Source organism: Rhea pennata, chromosome 16 (genome assembly GCF_028389875.1).
Source record: "Rhea pennata isolate bPtePen1 chromosome 16, bPtePen1.pri, whole genome shotgun sequence".
Lineage (NCBI taxonomy): Eukaryota > Metazoa > Chordata > Aves > Rheiformes > Rheidae > Rhea > Rhea pennata.
Window position 1 is genome coordinate 7,818,380 of NC_084678.1, and position 18,547 is coordinate 7,836,926.

The following is an 18,547-nucleotide window of genomic DNA, read 5'->3' on the forward strand; positions in this document are numbered from 1 at the left end:
TAATAAAAACTGTACTGTAGGGCTCTGGACCCTGTGATCATGCAAAAGGTTGACCACACAGTTACTCAAATTAATTGTACGCCCCAAAATTGTGTGCATGGCAATAAAGAGCAATAATGAATCACACAGATACACCTTTGAATAGACATACTAGATAGCCAAGTGTATGTAGGGAAAATATCCACCTGTAAATAGCTCAGAGTTGATGTCAGTACTGGGCTCTGTGTGTAATCCTCACCTTTACCCCACACTTCTTCCAAAATACTTCCTAGAGCAGTTGAGAACACAGCTATTCTTTGGGAATTTGCCTTGTGAGGTTTCCTGATTTCTACATTTACTTCATTCCAAATCACAGTAAATCCCTAAAACTCAGATTGCTTTGTGAAGAGAAACTCTTCTGCTAAAAAAATCCGATCCATCCAAACCCTTCCTTTTGACCAGACCAAGGTATTTTCTTTCAGTCCTGTCTCCTAAGTATTATATGACAGTACAGAAAACAGCATTTCAGAAACAAAAAAGTAGGATATCTTTTATAATGAAAAAAATCAAAACTGAGCATTCAGAAACTACTGAAGCAGGACATTTCAACACTGTTGGAGCTTTACTCCCAGCTTTTTGCACAAACGAAGTACCAAAATCAGCATGTCGTGAGGAGCAGCAGCCGTGTGGTGTTTTCCTCCCCCATTTCTCCTCAGCTGTATAGCCCGGACCAGGGCACCGGTATCCATCCCGGCAGGACGTGGGGACAAGGCCCCCGAGATGGCCCTGCAGGAGCATCGCGCTCCAGGGGCAGTGCTGCAACCATGGCCGGGGGACAGTGCTCCCGGCAAGGCTGCCTCCTCCGCCAGCACCGGCCGCTCCTGCTGGGAGCAATTCTGCCTCTCTCTGCCTTCAGCTCATGCTGTGCACAGGTTTCCAGGCTTTGGGCTGCAGGCTGGGTGCAACCTCAGGGCAAAACCACATTTCTTCTGGTGATGCTGGGGCCATAGCACACCCGTGTGCAACCACCCACATGCAACCACCCGTTGCTTCTTGCCAGGGAGAGTGTCCTCCACCTCAACCCCCTGAAATTTTTAGTGACCTGTCCAAGGGACAGGAAAGATGGCCACGAGGAACAAGAAAACAGCAGCCGGGGTGAAGAGCAATATACAGGGGAGGAAAGGAGAGGACCATTGAGCTCCAGGGCTGCTCAGGTCCGGGGGACAGAGGAATCCAGAACAGCCGAAACCTTCAATCCCTTGTCTATTTCTGGAGCGCCTCACATGAACGAAGCCCAGCAGTGTGGAGGGGCTGGAAGGGCACAGGCTCAGCCTCTGCGAGCAGGAGGTGCCTCCAGCCAGCTTATGCAGACCTGAGGGAGTCTGGCAGAAGATTCACCCTCTGATGGGGACTTGAGGAGATGAGCTCCTTTAAATTGCAGATTGGCTCTCCTCTGGGCTGGTTCTGCTCCTGGTAGCAGAAGAAAGGGCAGCATCTCATTCATGGAGCCGGGGAGGTGGCCGGGGGCAGCAGGGTAACCTGAGCTCTTGGCACCTCATTAATCTCAGCCTGGTGAATGGAGCAGCTCTGCTCCGTGCATGGTGGAGGCAGCAGGGGGAGAGGCTGGCTTACTGAGAAAGCAATGACATACTGCTTCAAAAATATTAACTGTAAAATAGAAAGCATGTCCCTTCCCTGGGATGGAGGGAAACCATTCTGGGTTCTGCCTGGGGAGCTGCTGCTACCAAGGGTGACATCCCCCACCCTGCTCCCAGCCGCATGTCCCTCAGTGTGGGGAGTGAGGTGTCCGATATGTGAGAACCAGGATAAAGGCACCGGCCTGATCCTGTGACCGAAGGGCAGCAGAGATAGTCAGTCTCCTGTGGTGGGAGGTGGAGGGAAGGGTGCAATCTGAGACCCCGTGTCCTTCAAGAGTGACCTGCCCAGGCAGCCAGACTCATCCTCCACCACCCTTGCAGGGCAGCGGGGTGGCTGGACACCAAGGCAATCTCCGCTCTTTTCCTTCATCCCTGGTTGCTTCTTTGTGTGAGAGGAGGGACCAGGGATGAGCCAAAAGGCACAAATGCTTCCTGCCCCAAGTGAGATCAAAATCTCTTATTCCTTTAATGATTAATTTTCTCTGCGCAAGCTGGGCTCCTCAATCCCTGCAGGTAAATCCTGCGCACACACCGCCTCTATGCCCAGAGATGCTGCTATGGGGCAGGCAGATGAGAGCAAACATGGGACGAAAGCTCTGCTTTGCCCTCGCAGCGCTGCGCTCTGGGGACAAGGGTGGTGGGTTGAGGTTGACCCCTGCAATGGTATCAGCGGCAGCCCTGGTGCTGGCAAAAGCCAAGCAGGTCCTAGCCCATGGCCCCTCTCTCTTACAGGGCAACGTGCAAGTACGCACACGCCAGCATAAAGCAAAACCCCTTGCACACGCCAGGGCCGGCGGGTCAGTCCCTCCGTGGGGCTGAGCGCCAGCTGCGGGCTGGCTCGTGTGAGGCATTCGAGGGGGGGGGTCAGTGTGGCATGCAGTTGGCTTGGTTTGAGCTGTTTCTGCCTGAGAAGCATTGCAAACCCTCCACGCTGCTCGTTGGGAAGGGCCACTTTTTCTTTTGCATACCTGCCGGTGTCAGCGATGGGAGCTGGCATTGCCTCTTCAGGGGAATGATCCTTCTCTGCCCCGTCACACTCAGGGTGGACACGAAGCACCTGCAGATCTGTCAGCAGCAAACCACTGGCCAGAAGATTTTCAGCTCATCTGGAGACACAGCATGGGTGGAAGAAGTTGCTGTTATTCTATTTCTTCCGAGCAGCCACCTGCACGATGTCCGGAGGGAGGGCGGCGGCAGCAGCTCCTGCGGTGCAGGGACTGGTGTGTGCTCGCCCTGTGGGGTGAAGACCACGGCCACGGGGAGTGACTGCTTCCTCCCCCCGTGGGCACCTCCTCGCAGAGGACCGTGCCCCGGCACAGCGATGCTGGCTCCGTGCCAGCAGTGAGGGCCCCCAGAAGGGGAGGGGTACCTGCCCCGGCTCCCGCCGTTCCCACGGCTCCCGCAGCTCCCGCAGCATCGTGCCGTGTGGCGGACAAGCACTTCTCAGCGCTGCAGAGTGCTGCTCCTGATGGGCAAGTGCTTGAGAAAACTGTCAAGCTATTTCATTAAGCTACTCCCTGCATGTCACTGCTGGAAGATGTCCTGAAGTGAAGAGGGCTGGAGAACAAGTGCTGAGCAATAAAAGAGAGGAGCAGGGCCCCAGGAGGGCAGTGTTGACCAACAAGACCTCAGGAGGCCTTGCAGAATATGGATTGCAAAAGAAACGAGTAACTTCTGAGCAATCACATTAATATTGCTGTAGGACTATCCCCTGAGCCTTACTAGCAGCTCCATAATTGGGGCCCGCTAGAGCTAATTAGTTCAAAGAAGCAGCCAGGGGCCAGACCAGACTGAAAAGGGGCCATATTTTATGGTATTTTACAGTTTCTCTGGGACAGAAATGGGCAAAAAAGTGGCCAGACACACAGCGGGGCAGGACAGAAGGCTATTGCTGAGGAGGCTGTGCCCCCAGGGCTAAATACCAGAGGGTGAATTCTGGCTGAGTCAGCAGAAATGCCATCATGTGCTCCTGCCTGATCCACATCCAGTTTATACCAAGGGACCTGGGGCCACATAGATCCGGTATCAGCAAATGTGACACTACAGCCATGTTCTCTGGAGATAATTGGGTTTGTCTCTGCACTGCATATCTGAGATCTTGTACTGATTACTGACACATCAACACTGGGAAATTAAAGTATTTGGCAGTGGGAGCAAACAAGTCCCAAGCTACAGGTCTGCAGCTGAAAGAAATCATTTAGGAGCCTCAGCTCCTCCAGTCCTGGATCATGTGGCCATGGATCATTGTGGCCTCCGTGGTGTGGGTCTCATCCACTCTACCCTGCCAGAGGGGCATATGACCCACTGGGGATGTTGCCCCCAGCACTGGGAGCTTGGCTTGGAGAAGATGAGGCTCTGGCAGTGAGCAGGGAGAGGCTGAGCTTAATAATCATCTCCTTCTCATGTCTTCTTTTATCCCTTCATCTAAAGTAGGATCTTTTAGAGAATTGAAAAACTGAAGCCTATGTCTTCCTCTAACCCAGAAGAACACCAAGGCAGAAAAACAGGGTCGAGGGGGTGGGGGTTAAATGGCTTCAGTGGCTCCAGGGCTCTGCGAGGCTGCTCGAGAGTCTAGGTTTTCTCTCTATTGCTTTTCAGTTTAGTGTCTGAACTGCTTTTCATCCTGCTCTTTTCTCTTTTCTGTCCTTCACACACTTGCAGGGAGTAAGTAACGCTGGAGCTGAGCCCCCTGCGCTGCGGCGGCTGGGCTCAGGCTCCTCCTAGCTTCGGTGCTGGCGGCAGAGCCGGCTTTCTCTCCTGGGCTGGCAGCAAGCAACTAGGAAAGCAGGATCAGGGCTTAAAGAGGAAGAGAAGCAGAATAGCAAGAAGCACTTTGCAGATGCATAAAGCAGACCAAGTGCCTTTTGGAGGAGGGAGAAGGAGGGGGAGACCTCTATTTCTTTCCAAATTAAAGCCACATGCATCTCTACTGCTTACAAGTCTATATTACTTTACAGTGATGATACATGGGAGAAGCTGGTTGGACTGGTGACTTTGGCTGTGGAGAGAAATCAGTTCAGCTACCAAAAGAATCTGGAAAATCCCAGCTGGGGTCCTGTCCCCTGCTCCCGCAGCGCTGATCCACCACCGCAGATTTGCAGCTTCGCTGATACTAAACTGCTGCTGCCGGTCTAACAGGATCAAGCGGTGCGCCGGGGCTCGGGCTTCGGCTGCCTGCCTCCAAAGCGCCTCTGCCGCGGAGCCCTCCGGGAGCCGTCGGCCGGAGCCTCCGGCAGCAGAGCTATTCCTTTCAACTCCTTTCCGCTGGTGACTGATCTCCTGACAGCATGCAGCTGCCCGTCCTCTCCACCAGCGTCTCCTTAGCAAGCTGCATGCTGACCTTCCTCCGCGACCTCCCCTTGAAACGCTCTCAAAGCCCCCAACACGCTGGAATAAGCGTGGGGAGGAGGAGCAGGGACTCACACATTTAACGCTCCGGTGCGTTTGCTGGAGATCTCGTGGTGCCGGAGGAATTTATCTGCCAATTACTCCTCGAGAAATAACAAAGGGTCACACGGTGCTTGGCAGATAAGGGCAGAAAGGGAAAAAGAGAGCTGGTTTTTAACTGAATCCCACATATGTTGAACAAAACTTTCAGAACCATCAATTAGCCATTGGCCTGAGGCTGAAACTTAATTAAGAGAACAGTATTTTTAGAAGGTCTCTGTCACTGTCTGGGGAAAAAAAGCATAAAGGGGAACAGCAAAGACTGGGAAGATGCAAAAGATCCTGCTGGAAGTGCTTTGGCACTGAGCTGCCACTTGGTGTGACAGAGACAGGAGCTGCCTGTCCAGCAGCATATCTCACGCCTGAGGAATGCCTTAGGTCAGGATGCAGAAGGGTTTCCAAGCTTGGACACTAAATCCTCTTCCCATGCAGCCAGGGGACCAAGCTGCATTTCCTGCTGCTCTTCCCCGGATGCCTGCCGCAGGGCCGGGGGGGTAAAGGCGGCAGATGAGCCCGTCCTCGTCCTTGGAGGAGCCGGGCCGTGCGCCCGACGCCTCCGGGCAGGCACCGTCCTCCGCGCGCTGCTGCGCCACGAGCCGGTAGCTGCTCTCCTGCTGTCACCCAGTTATTTGTCGTATCCAAAACGCGCAGCCGGGGGATGCAGAGTCCCAGCTTTCTCCTTTCCCACCCTGCCGTGCTTGCAGGGAAACACCAGCTTACCGCATTGCTAGCAAGGGCCAATTTGTTCCTCTCTTTCCCCCTTTCCTTCCACCACCCCCTCGTAGCAGCACGGGTCTGGTGGAGAGGAGGCAGGAACAGGGAGGAACGGGGAGGAACGAACGCTCTCCCCTGCAGTCCCCGGCTGCCTGGGGCTGGGTGCCGCCGGCGCGTGCCTGGGGTGTCTGATGCGACGCTACCCGAAATTGCTCCTCCGCGAGGAGCACCCGGGCTGGCGTCTAGGAGACGCGCTCGTGCACGTCCCCCGCAGCGCTCGTGAACAGCGGCTGACGCAGCCGTGGGGCAAACTGCACTTCATGTCCCCGGGATGGATTAGAAATCCTGTTTCTTTTGACAGGATCTGCTCTCAGGTTGCTGCACTGAAAAACCTCTCAACCAGAGGTGTTTTACCTCCTTCAGGCTGAAGCATAAATCTTTAACTCACATGGTACAAGTAAGTTATTTGCCTTTTAAACTGTTCAGCCAAGTGAGCAACACAAAAGCTCTGGGGCATAATTCAAGTTGGGCAACTCCTCCAGAGACTTAAAAGGTCCTTTAAATTTTAGTGGCTTCCCACTCACTTTCAACCTCACAAGTGCGAGTTTAGCCGCTTTTTGAGCTGCAGAGACAGGAGCACCCAGCTGCCGTTCTGGGGGTTAAATACGTTCAGATAGAGAGGCTGCTACAGGGGGTAAAAAGCAGCTCCTAGGTAGCGACGCAGAGATCATCAGGAGCGGGGTTCACGATGCAGACCTGCCCTCGTCCGTGCTGTAGTTACAGCTCCGTAACACGGCGACGACCCGTAGCCACGCACGGTGCACGCAGGCGCGTCCAGCCCCGGCCCCCGGCAGCCTCCTGCCGCACGGCCCCGGCTCCCCTTCCCCGTGCTCCCCTTCGCCCGCGCGCTACTTGGAGCTGCCCCTCGGGCTGCCAGGCTTTTTCTGTCTGCTGAGGAAAAGCTTGTGTTAAGGGAAAAAGTGTCTGTACTAGAGGGAAAGCTTGTTACCAGCAAATCATTTCTCTTCCCAGTTTCTTCTGCTAATTTCTCGGAACAATTTTCTCTGGCTGTGGCCAAGGCATTTTCATTTCCTTCAAGAAGCAAATCCCAAAACCACGCGCAGAACTTCTTTAACAGCAATAAAGAGGATCTTTGTTCCTAAAGTCCTAGTATACGCAAAAAAGCACAAAAATGACATGAATCCTTCAATTCCAAACAAACGGTATTTCACATATGTCTGAAAAAACAACATTCTTTTTCTTCACTCCATAATTATTTCGGGTCCAGAATAGGTAGTTTAATAAGTCACAATATACTTATCATGCAAAGTCACCTTACACCAAACCACAGTAGATCCTGAACAGTTCTCTGCTCCCTGGTGGAAAGTGTAGGTCTTGTTCTGACTCAGGCAGGCAAGTTATTTTCCCTAGATATACAGGTTACTTAAAGCCTTGTGCTCTGAGAAATATCACACAAGTCTTTTTCAAGGTGGAAGTAAAATCATGAGATCATTTAATGCTACAGTTCACTGAAAACCAATGTTAAATAGTGAGGCTGAATTAACTGCTCTAGGAAGAATTTTTTTACAGTCACTTCAGGGTTACTGGTGGTTACTTATTTTATTTGGCAAATTTAGCATTTGGTTCACGTGTAGCCTTTTACATTTTATTCCTAGTCGAGATAGTCTCTTGCAAGTCTGGGGCAAGTGGCCTTGGGCTGGTTTCTTGCGTGTTGGGTAGCGAGCATGCACTGTGCCTATTAGACGGTAACAGCAAGGAGGATTGTCCGTGTCCTATAGTTAGCATGTCACTTACCACAAAACACTTTACAAATTTTCACAAATTATTCTCAGAAAATAAGCAAATGGCTTCACCTGCTGTTGTAATGCAGCCCTACCTGGGGCAGAGCGTAGCACCTGAGCAGTGGTGCACACTGCACCGCACCGTGCTGGGCAGAACAGAGCTGCAACATCCCGTGGAACAACTGCAGGAATTTAGGCAGAAAAGAGAAAATTATCCAGAAAAAAAGCAGACCAAGATGTTGGAAATATTACTACTATCTTAAGGAGCACTCATTCGTATTATTTTTTTTTCTTTTCCTGTAGCAGATGCAGCCAGTCTGGACCTCGGGTTTATGTGCTCCTAGCACGGCAGCATTCCCAGAAACACGGGATGAGAGCCAGGACAGCCAGCCTCAGACCTCCAAAACAGGATTTTCCATCCGAGATGCTCAGCTCGGTCCCTTCACAGTCAGCGGAGAGAAACGGTCACATCTAGGGAATCACTCAGCTCCTCCTAAGGCAGGTGCCTTCCTCACATGACTACCCCAAGGTGAGACAAGCCACCTTCTGGAAGCGCCTGATTATCTCCACTAACTATAACAGGACTCTAGTGGAGCAGCCCACATGGGGGTTGCTATGTTATAGACATCTAAATTTGGATGAGTGAATTCCAACCTATAAGAAAACTGGTCCAGCAGGAAGGGTTTTTTCCAGGCAAGCCTTTCTTTTTCTGGATTTCCTTTCAATGCTCTGGCCCGGCTGAAGAGTTGCATTTGCACATAGCACAGAATGGCATTGCAATACTGTATTTAACTGCAAATTCTTTAGAGATGCTAAACATTGACCCGTGCCTATTACTTCACCAAGCAAGAATAAATTAGCATTAAAGAAAAGCAAACTATTTTGCCTCTACAAATCTGTTTTGTTAAATGCCCTAGAGAGGTACTAATTTAAGCTCGCTGCAATGCCAAAGCAATTTCTATTGGCACTTTCCCAATGCAGTGCATACAGCCACACAGCTCCCTCTGCCTGGGTTGTTTCAGGGTCCTGGTGCTCCTTTGGCAGCCTGGCTTTTCTTTGCCAGTGCAGGGAAGCTGTTGAGATCTTCTTGTTCAGTAACGTTGTGACTGGAGCTGTTGTGAGAATAGTCTTTCCTGATACTGTAGTACACTGAGGCAGTGTATGAGGGGTGGTTCTCGGTGCTCCTCTGTTCACACCTCCATATCTTTCTAAAAGCAGCTCTGAATTTCCGGGACATCAGGTTGTAAATGATGGGGTTGATGGCACTATTCAGGTAAATGCACATCCGACAGAAGAGGAGGAACCAGATGTTCAGGTATGGAGGGTCCACGAAGGAGTTCACCACCACCAGAGTGCGATAAGGCATCCACAGGAGGGCAAAGAGGACCACGATGACAGCCAGCATTTTGGTCACCTTTCAGTGCAGTTATGCAAAAAGAAAAATAGTCAGATGAGGCTAGATCCACAGCAGAGCCTTCCCACCTGGAAAAAAACTGTGCAGACAGCTAATTCAAAGTCTGTGTAGCACTCGCATCTCTCTCTATGCATTCATAATAAATAAGATCTAAATAGGTGTGCAGAGGATGGGATTCTATTTCTCTCTGAATCTATTTTGTTCCGTGAAACCAATTTTGCATAAATAAAACCCTTAAATGATGGGTTTTCACCTACCTTTTAAGCTATTCCATTAGCCTGGAAATGAGTTGGAAATAATCAAGGGAATTTCTGCAATAGAAAGCAATTTTGAAGATTGCTCATAAGGAATCAATGGAGAAACTAACCTGTGCAAAGGTAGGATCCCAAGGTCCGAGGGTACTGCAGAGTATGCCTCAACTCCCTGTCCCGGGTTGACAGACTTCCTACACCACCTACGCTGTTTCCATCAAGAGCCTCCCGGTACAGGGCAGCAGCACTGGCAGCAGAGCAGAGTTCCTGGAGTCCTACACAAATTCCTCACTCATGCTGGTATGGGAGATACTTAGCTAATTGGTATGGGTTATTTTAATGTGCAGTGCTCTAGGGAAGTACTACATTAACATATTAGGAACAAGGAGACACTGAGAATTCAGAAGAGGGTGGTAATTGCCCTCAGCTGGACTCGAGCTTAAGAATGTTTTTTGCACTGAAACTCTGGTGATCCAAACAATTTTGACAGTTAGTTCTGGTAGGTGACAGTCATCCTCCAGCAAATATTTACACCATACACGTGTCCTCAAGGAGGGAAGCACGAGTAAGCAGGGGTGCCGCACGAGTATTAAGGCAGTGGTGTTTCAAACATCAAAAAAGGGGGTTGTGCAATGACTCCAATTCTCTATAAGGAAATAAGCACTCAGATCACCTTCATACTCTGTCAGCTTTTCTTGTACTGTATTTTTTTTACTGTTACAAGCAATTCTGCTTTCCTGTAATGCTTTGAGTGGAAATCAGGGGTGGCTGGCAGTGGCAACAAAACTTTCCCCACAAGAAAGAAAAACTGTTGTCAAGTTGAAGCCAAAATAGCAGTGTTTTACTGTGTGTGGTTTATTGGGAATGTGAGGACATTTCCCAGAATAAGATCTTACAAAGATATTGCGAGTTGTTAGGCTCTTGCTAAGACTGCAATGTGCTTGCTGCCAGTCTGTTGCCTTTTGGGAAGGATGTAAGAGATTGTACGAGATGTGTCAGTGAAAGGTAATTTCAGAGCTTCTCGGTGCCTTACCTGCAAGGGCTGGCTGGCTCCACAAAAGCGAGCGCCATCTCACAGGCATTTGGTTCCAGGCCATCCTGTCTGCAATGTAACTGCTACGGCGATGCCCGTCCGTCTTTCCGAAATCCTCCTGAGCAGATGGCTCAGGGAGCAGACAGCAGTGGTTTCAGCAGCACTTGGTGCGTCGCTGACTATGATCAACTCATTAGCTGCCGGCACGGCTCTTGCCACACGCCAGGCCTGCCAGACTCGATCGCCCTGAGCCAAGAGCAGGCGTGTCTTCACATCGGTGGTGAGACCGTATTGCTGCAGTCTGCATGGCAAGACCTGGGAACGGAGAGCTCCAAGGTGCCAAATCAGCACAGCAAGGGGCAGGTCTTGCCTTGCCTCTGTACGCTGCACAGGCAGCCCGTGTGAATGAGACCCATGATCTCTGCTTCTCTCTCTAACCATCTTCATCTGCGATCCTGTGGTTACAGCAGATAGGCATACAGGACAACAGGGATGGACCATTCAGAACAAATAAAAAAAAAACTTTCTAAAAAAAGATGTTATTTACCCCAGCTGGCAACAGTAGAGGAATGAAGTCTTGAGGATGAGATGGATTTCATGGCAATCTTGATTTGTCTTTGTAGATGTCGCCCAGAGTGTTTTTACTGATGATGATAATGAAACTGATGAACATGATGCTAAAGATTTGCAATGATTAAAAAAAAAAATCAGTAACTGCAAGAGAGATTGTTACCAGTTAACGGGAAAAGATACACAACATGGTAGAGGTTACACACCACTGGGAGAAGCAACGGTTATTGTGAGAAATCAGCCTGGAAGAGACAGACAGGGAGCAGCTGGGTGCAGAGACCCGACTCCACAGCAGAGCGATTGAGACCGTCTCTGTCTATGCAGGAAGAGCTCAGACCATGCCGATAAAACTACGTTTGCCTGTTTTACAGGTTTGTAAAGAGACTTGCTTTTGCCATATGTTGGTACATCTGAGAATCTGAATGCAACCGATTTGAGCAAAATGGTTATAATCAGCTGATTACACACCAAATGCAACCAACTGCTCATCTTAAGCGATCCTAGCTACAGTTTCAGTCAGCATTTAATTTCCCTCTGCTAAGGAATTTATCCAGACTGATTCTCCTGGGAGATTTGGGCAAGCTCCATGCCTTGCCCAGTGAGACTGCAGGCCCCCTAGTCCAGCCTGAGGGGGCCCCTCCTCAAAGGAGCATCTCTGGGACACGAGCGGTGGGCATCTGCCAGTTTTAGCAGTCCTCAGCAGCAGGTTCGCTGCAAAATATGTCCCAGGAAAGCGAAATATTACACCTACGCAGATCCTCACTGAAACACGGACACCCATCACTCACCACAGCAGTTGTCTCGGTGCCCAAGGTGCAAAATGACCCCCCTCAGGGCTGCGCAGTGACCCCCTGGACTTGTGCCCTTAGCTCTGCTCTCTGACAGGTATCACTTCTGGATAGGAGCTTTCTGTGCGGCTGAAATGGCGCCTTTAAAGCTAACAAATCAATACTGCTCGTCTGCTTTCTTGGGAGCCTTAAACTTTGATTTTTTCGCTGTTGTAACTCTCTGCCTTGTTTTATTGTGCAGAGAACCACGATGTTTGTGAACAGTAATCTGCACACTTAAAAGTAGTAGCAGTGACAGAGGGAGGGTACCTTAGTAGGGCTGAAAAAAGTTACTGGAAAAGTTGGTTCCAGTAATTTCTGAGACCAATGGAAAATAAGTATGGAAAAGAACTAGTGATTCATCTGCCTTTTAGCTGTAACTGCCCCTTCTTTTCAGCTGGTTGTTATGGAAATGCCAGCAGACCCAGCGAGCACTCGCCCAGCTTTGGCCGGTTTAGCGTTGGTTTGCTCCCAGAGCACCTACTTCCAGACCGCAGCAGCTCTGTGATCGAACAAGCACTTCCCAATACACATCCTAAAGCCCTTTGAAAATGTTATCTTTGCCCCAGGAGAGGAAATTGGCTGTGGAAACAAGGCTGCAAGGATTTATTACCTCTTTCTCACTAAATGTGTTCAGTCCACTCCTAGGACATTGCATCCAGACTGCAAGACGAGCCGGCAAAAGGCCCCGAGCTTTTGGTAACGTGGAAATGGGCCCTTTAAAGCCAGCCATCAACACGGACCGCGTTCTCCTGGGCGCCACCTGAGCAAAGTCGTGTATGACACAGTATACCTCCTCTCCTTAAAGCGTAATGGTCTACCCCAAACTCGCGTTCACATCTCCATCAAGGGGAATGAAACGCTTCGCATCATTGTCTCTGTGCCTGGAAACCCGTTTCCACACCTCACCTGGTGACAAGGGAAGTAACTCTAGCACCCTCAGAGCAGTACAAAGTTTTGCAGAGCAAGGTGAGGTATTTTGCTAAATCAGTTGATTTAACTAAAAAATGCTCAAGTAGATAAGCCAGTGTTTTATGTTGCTGAGTAACCAAAGTATTTGCTGCAATATATACATATCCCTGACTAAATCCCAGGTGCCAAAGCGAAGGAGTGGCTCTGAGCCCACTAGGCAGCTCCGCAGGCCGAGCCAGGTACAAACCCCTGCCAGCAGCCTTCTCAGGTCAGTGGGATCAGCGTCTTGTAAGGACTGCAGTGGGATCCATCTATCCGTTTTCACAGTGTGCATGTGAAACTGCCTTCATGCAGCCTCACCCTGCCTGGCTAGCAGCCACAGATATCCATCCCCACCAGTGTCACCCTTCCTTGGCCAGGGCACCATCATCTTGAATTTCAGCATCCTTTTTTAGGAAACCTGCTCCCTCCAGTGGTCGCTCACCAGCAGACAAAGCACACGTTTGGTGTCTGGTGTTCACATCTGCAGAGCTTCATTTTCGTAGGTCTTCATTTCTATGGGCATGGTGAAACCTGGGCCTTGCCTTGCCCTGCTCTGGACCTGGGTGCTTTAGAGGTAGCAGTGAGGGAAAGCCAGCCTCCTCACCCTCAAAAAAAAAAAAATCAAGCAGTGCAACAGACAGACTTTCCAGGATCACATGGGCTGAGTCCTACCGCTGAACTCAGCATCTCCACAGTAAAACATTCATCACCACTCCAGCTCTGTATAGTCAATGGAGAAAAATGGGTGTCTGGTGACTAACAAATAAACCCACTTATGAGCTCCTAAGCCAGCATCAGCTGTGGCAAAGCAGTGTCCATGGTCCTATCTGAGATGCAGTGATGTCTCCTCCCGTTTTGGGGGGAGCAATGCAATGGCTGGGGCAAGGCACAGCAGCAGCAATCTGAACAGAAGCTCAGCTGGGCACCAGGGTCACTGTGCTCTCCTGGTGAAAGCACTGCCTAAACAGTAAAATTTAACTTTGACTCACCCTAACACTGACTTTGCTAACACCTTTTAAGCTCTCCCTAGCAAGACAGCAGGGTCCAGACCAAGCAGCATGTCACCTGGCTGTGGGATGAGCAGCTGATGGCACAAGGCACTTTCCAACACACAGGTTTTCACACATCTCTGCTGCTTTCCCTTACTGCAAGAAGAAACATTTGCAAGGAGCTGGCACCAAAGCACTCTGCAGCAGCTTCCGGGTCCTCCATGCAAACAAGCATCTGCTGTGGAGCCAGCACAAAACTGTCCTCCCCCCCCCAACCACCATCTTCCTCCTGCAAAGCAGCTTCCTCAGCAGCCAGATGGGGAAAGACAGCAGTGAAGTGTGAAAGTGGTGTAAAGTCTCCCCACACCTCAGTGGCAGGTAAAGAAATGGTTGGAGTGCCGCATGTATGCTGGCGTTTATTCACAAATGTTTGGTTGGGCTTTTTTTTAAACCTTCAGAGGAGAGCCTGCTCCCTGGGCCCTGCGTACAGCTTTGGTGTTAATCCTCAGTTATTGGCCCACTTCTTCCAGTGGGCTGGGGCAGGCAGGCAGCTTGCAGCCCCCACAGATGCCACATGAAGATGGTCCCTCACCTCCTACCATACCAAGGAGCCACCTGGGACTCAGTCCTATCCACAGCTTGGAAAAGGATGTTCTGGTCCACCAAGCAGAATTCTGGCTGGCATTCATGCTTCACAGATAGACAACAAATAGTTCGGGTCCAGGATACTCACTTATTTTATGCTGACAGCTGCTGTAGTGCCAAGGAAGCGGCAAAGCAAAAACAGTTAGAGAGTAATTCCACAAATCAACACCTAGCTTCTTGATTCTGGCATTAACAACTTGCCTCTACTTCTCTTTGTAAACTCTAATAATCAAATCAGACCCTCAGCAATTTGCTGCTTAAAGCCGGATGGCTCTCAGCTAGATACCGAAGGGGAGGTTTCCCATCTCTGAGGCTTTCTGGACAGTAACAGAGCCACGGCAGGGACGGGGCCGCATGAGGCATCCTACCACCAAACTTCACATCTCACTAAATGACTTGAATATATCAGTTAAAAGCCAAATTTGTCTCCATGGACTTAGTCCTGTATGAGCTCTGCTTCTAAGTTACACTGCCATTAGTTCAACTGAGAAGACAACTTTTGTAGTTAGGTCCAGAGAAAACCATCTCTCGAGAGCCTGTCAAGCTTTTTATTTACTGGGTGATAGCAGTAAAGCAGGCAGCTCACCTCCGTCAGGGCTGCCCAGAAAAGCACACGCCTTTCTTTTAAGATAGCCCATGTTTCAGCTTATTCAAGGTTTGAAACCTGAATGGGAAGGTTCCCTGCAAACCGCCTGCTAGCAGGCAAGAGTGTCCCATCTCCAGACCCTGACCTGTCTAAGGAGATGGGGACAAGACAGTAAACTGTCTGTGTGGCAGAGAGAAAGAGAGAGGAGAAACAAGAGCAAAAGAACATGGGAAGGAAAAGAGGGAGAGAGAGAAATCAGAGGAGTCACAGAGAGGGAAAACAAGCCGTGGTCTCAGAGGCACATTCCCTGCTGCAGGGAGCCCCGAGGCAGTGGTGGTGCCTGGGCTTGGAGGGCAGGGAGGTGGGGTTGTGCCAGCTCTTCCTTTGCTCCTCTAAATCCCAGGCTACCTGCATAGGACCTTGCCTGGGGGGTGAGTCCTGTTGGCATAACATGGCCTAGCACTCCTCTCATTATGGGGTAATTAATCATTAATTATCCAGCAGCCATCCCTGCTGTTCTGCCTCTCCTAGGTCACACTGGAACCCAGCTGCATTCCCCAGGAACATTGGGAACCAAGGGAAGTAAAGCACTGGAGTGCCCAAGCCCTGGAGCATCTCCCCCCTCCAAGCACAGAGACCTTTCAGAGCCGCCTCCAGCCCAACGCAGTGCCCCTACCTGCTTGCGGGAGCTCAGGGCCCCCTCACTGCCCCGGCAGGAGAGGTTGCGAGAGCTGCCCTGGTGCACAGAGCCGAGGCAGGCGTGCTGCGGCGAGGTGGGCAGGGGTCTTGTGAAGAGGACGTGAGCAATGAGCCCATAGAGAACAGTTGCCAGCCCCAACGGGATAATGTAGAACACGGCAAAGTCCAAGAAATAAATGGGCATGTAAAGGCTTCTGGAGACCCGGTAGCCGCAGCTGACCTGCACCCCATCCGAAAAGGTGACCTGGGATGTGTCCACCAGGAAGAACCACATGAGGCAATAGAGCGAGGTGAAGAGCCACAGCGAGGAGATGATGCGCTTGGCTCGAGACACGGTGCACAGGAGCTGCGCCTTGATGGAGTGGCAGATAGCGATGTAGCGCTCCACCGTGAACGCAGTGATGGACCAGGCTGAGATGTTGATGCCCAGATACTGCACATAGGTGATGCAGAGGCAGCCAGCATAGCCATACACCCAAGAAGCCACCACTTCCGAAATGTTGGGCAGCCCAGCTGCCAGCAGGACGATGAGGTCAGCCACGGCCAGGCTCACGAGGTAGCAGTTGGTGGGGGTCAACATGTGCTTGGTGCGGAGCACCACCAGCACCACCATCGCGTTGCCCACGATGCCCACACCACAGATGAGCAGCACCAGCAGGATGGTCACCACCTGCAGCTCCAGCGGGGGCTGCGGCATCTTGCCCAGGGTCTGGTTGCCGCTGGGGGGGCCCGGCGCAGGGCCGGGGCCGGCCGTGCCGTAGTCCATGGGCGCCGCGACCCCCTCCCGGGCGGAGCTCTGCACCGAGCCCCCGCTGCGCCCTGCGCCTGCTCCGGCTTCTCCCTCGCCTTTTTGCCCGATTCCCCCTCAAATCTTGCTCACAGCCGGCTCCGCGCCTCCGCCGTCGTGCGAAGGTCCCCGCTGCTGCGCCCTTGCGGGAGAGGCGGGGAGCGGCCGGGACCGCCCAGGAGGCCCCCAGCCCCCGGGACCCCCAGCCCCGGGACCCCCCCCCCGGACCCGGCGCATCCCCCGCCCGCGCCGCCGGGTCCTAGCGCACTGCTGAGCCGAGGAGCAGGAGGAGGAGGAGGAGGGAGCCCAGCCCGGGGGCGGGCTGCAAACCCTGGCAGGGGCTTGCCTGGTGCCTCTTCCCGGGGTGGGCTGGAGGGTGCTGCAGCACCGAGGCACCTGGAGCAACAAAGGGGTTAGCTCGGGGACCCAGGCGTCCGGGCTTGCCGAGACGAGCCACAGGCTGCACTGCCCCTCCGGCAAAGGGGGGCTGGGGCCACCCTGACCTCCCCTTGCCAGGGGGACCTATGGCCTTTCCTGTCACCCTTGGGCTGCGAGTCTAGAAGACCCTTCCCTGAGGGGGTCACTAAACATGGGTATCTACCACCCTTCCTCACCTTTCCCACAGCCACCCCTACTCCCAGACAAGCACCAGGGTGCCAGGCCCCTGGGGAGCCGCTTACCCAGACCTGCGGCTGGAACGTCCAGCGACAGTATTGCCCACCGGGCAGGGGAATACCTGGTAGCCTGAGGATCTGCTCCGTGCTTGCTCTGGGCATCTCCTCAGGATCTATGGAGTCTCTCAGAAAAGCCATTTTTAAATTCAAAGAGCAGTTTTGTTTGTAGAGGTGAAGTGCTAACAGCCCCCTAACCTACAGGGCAGAGGAGAGGACCAAGGGAAGAAGCACTTCCCAGCCAGGCTAGATTCCAATTAGCAGCAAGGCCACTCCATTACCACCACATCGAAAATATGAAGGATCATCCCGATGCCAGGTGACTCAAGTCTGGGCTTTCAAAGGCAAATTTCTACACCTGGGCTTTGCCAGCTGGGTGTGGATAAAATGTAGTGTGCCTCAGCTCCTTCTCCTCTCTGAGGGGTCTGCAGCCTGGCCCCTGTGCTCTCTGCCTTGCTGGGACTGATAATCTGTTCCACTTTTCTCCAGGACACCTCATGCCTCTGTTCTGCTCCATGGAGGAGAATCCCTATAGATGGCAGGTCCCTTACAGTCCTCCTCAGGATGCACATCTTCCCCCCCCCAACACACACACCCCTTTTTTTATAGATACACTTTAAAATCCAACCTGTAATTACAGATGTTTTAAAAGACTATTCAGGCTGTATTCACATTTAGAGTGTAGTCTCCCATTTGGAGTTAGGCAGTGCCAGATTTAGTCACCTGGACAACCTTAATCCTCCCGCTTCTGTCCCTGCATCATCCTGCAGCCTCTCACTAGGAGAGCGGACGCTCGCTCTCCTTCCAGCGGGCACGCTGAGCAAGGCCGGGGCACAAAGCTGCTCGTGCGCAGAGGCGGCTCAGCGGCAGTTCCAGCACGCACTGCGGAAGCGTGTGCAAGTATCAGTTATCTTGGTGTAAGGAGCCACTCCTGTGCTATCCATCATACTATACTTTTTGAGGCTTGGAAAATGCTTTGGGGTTGTCAGATAAAAGGCACTATTACAGTTATCAGTTTTAACAAAAGTTATAATCAGCACTGCCGTCCTCTGGCAAGAACCCAACCTGTCCGTTGCAGTTGCAGCATTGTGGTTATTCGTTCTGTGCCATTAGCAGAGCTGCAGCGTGTTATTGCTCTCCAAAGCTTGCCCTGTGGTCTTGCTGTAGTTGTCATCTGCCCCGACCCTTCTCCAGTCTCAGTAAACACCCTGCGCCTGCACATTGCTCGTTGCAGCCACCGTGCAGTTATTTTCAGTGAAAAATAATCTGATGTCACTGGCAGCCCCCTGCGCTGCACTGTCCGTGATGGAGACTGTCGGGAAGCAGCCAGATCTGAGCAGCTCCGTGGCCAGAAACTGGTCTCCACCGTTACGGTGGCACAGAGAGTTAATTCTGAAGCAGCACGTATCAGAAGATAGATGAGTAATGACAAGACTTAATCTTATTGCGTGCGTTTGTGGGAAGGAGGGGGAGTGTGCGTGCATCTGCTGGCATTACTCAAGGGTTTACATCCTCCCGTTA

General features: G+C 51.7%; 1 protein-coding gene across 1 annotated transcript; it reads right to left on the bottom strand.

Annotated features, from left to right (window-relative positions):
- Positions 1-7,086: 7,086 nt before the first annotated feature.
- On the bottom strand, positions 7,087-16,334 carry LOC134147763 (thyrotropin-releasing hormone receptor-like). Its single transcript, XM_062589250.1, has 2 exons — positions 15,546-16,334; positions 7,087-9,014 (listed from the first exon to the last, which is right to left on the bottom strand). Exons 1-2 carry the CDS (start codon positions 16,332-16,334, stop codon positions 8,619-8,621), a joined length of 1,185 nt encoding a protein of 394 aa, XP_062445234.1. The 3' UTR covers positions 7,087-8,618.
- Positions 16,335-18,547: the final 2,213 nt, after the last annotated feature.

What these genes read in the sequence shown, in the direction of transcription:
- LOC134147763 (XM_062589250.1), bottom strand. Translation starts at nt 16,334, where the DNA reads ATGGACTACGGCACGGCCGGCCCCGGCCCTGCGCCGGGCCCCCCCAGC. An exon ending in CCCTGAGCTCCCGCAAGCAG is followed by an intron (nt 9,015 to 15,545) that starts GTAGGGGCACTG and finishes CTGCACTGAAAG; the next exon opens with GTGACCAAAATGCTGGCTGT.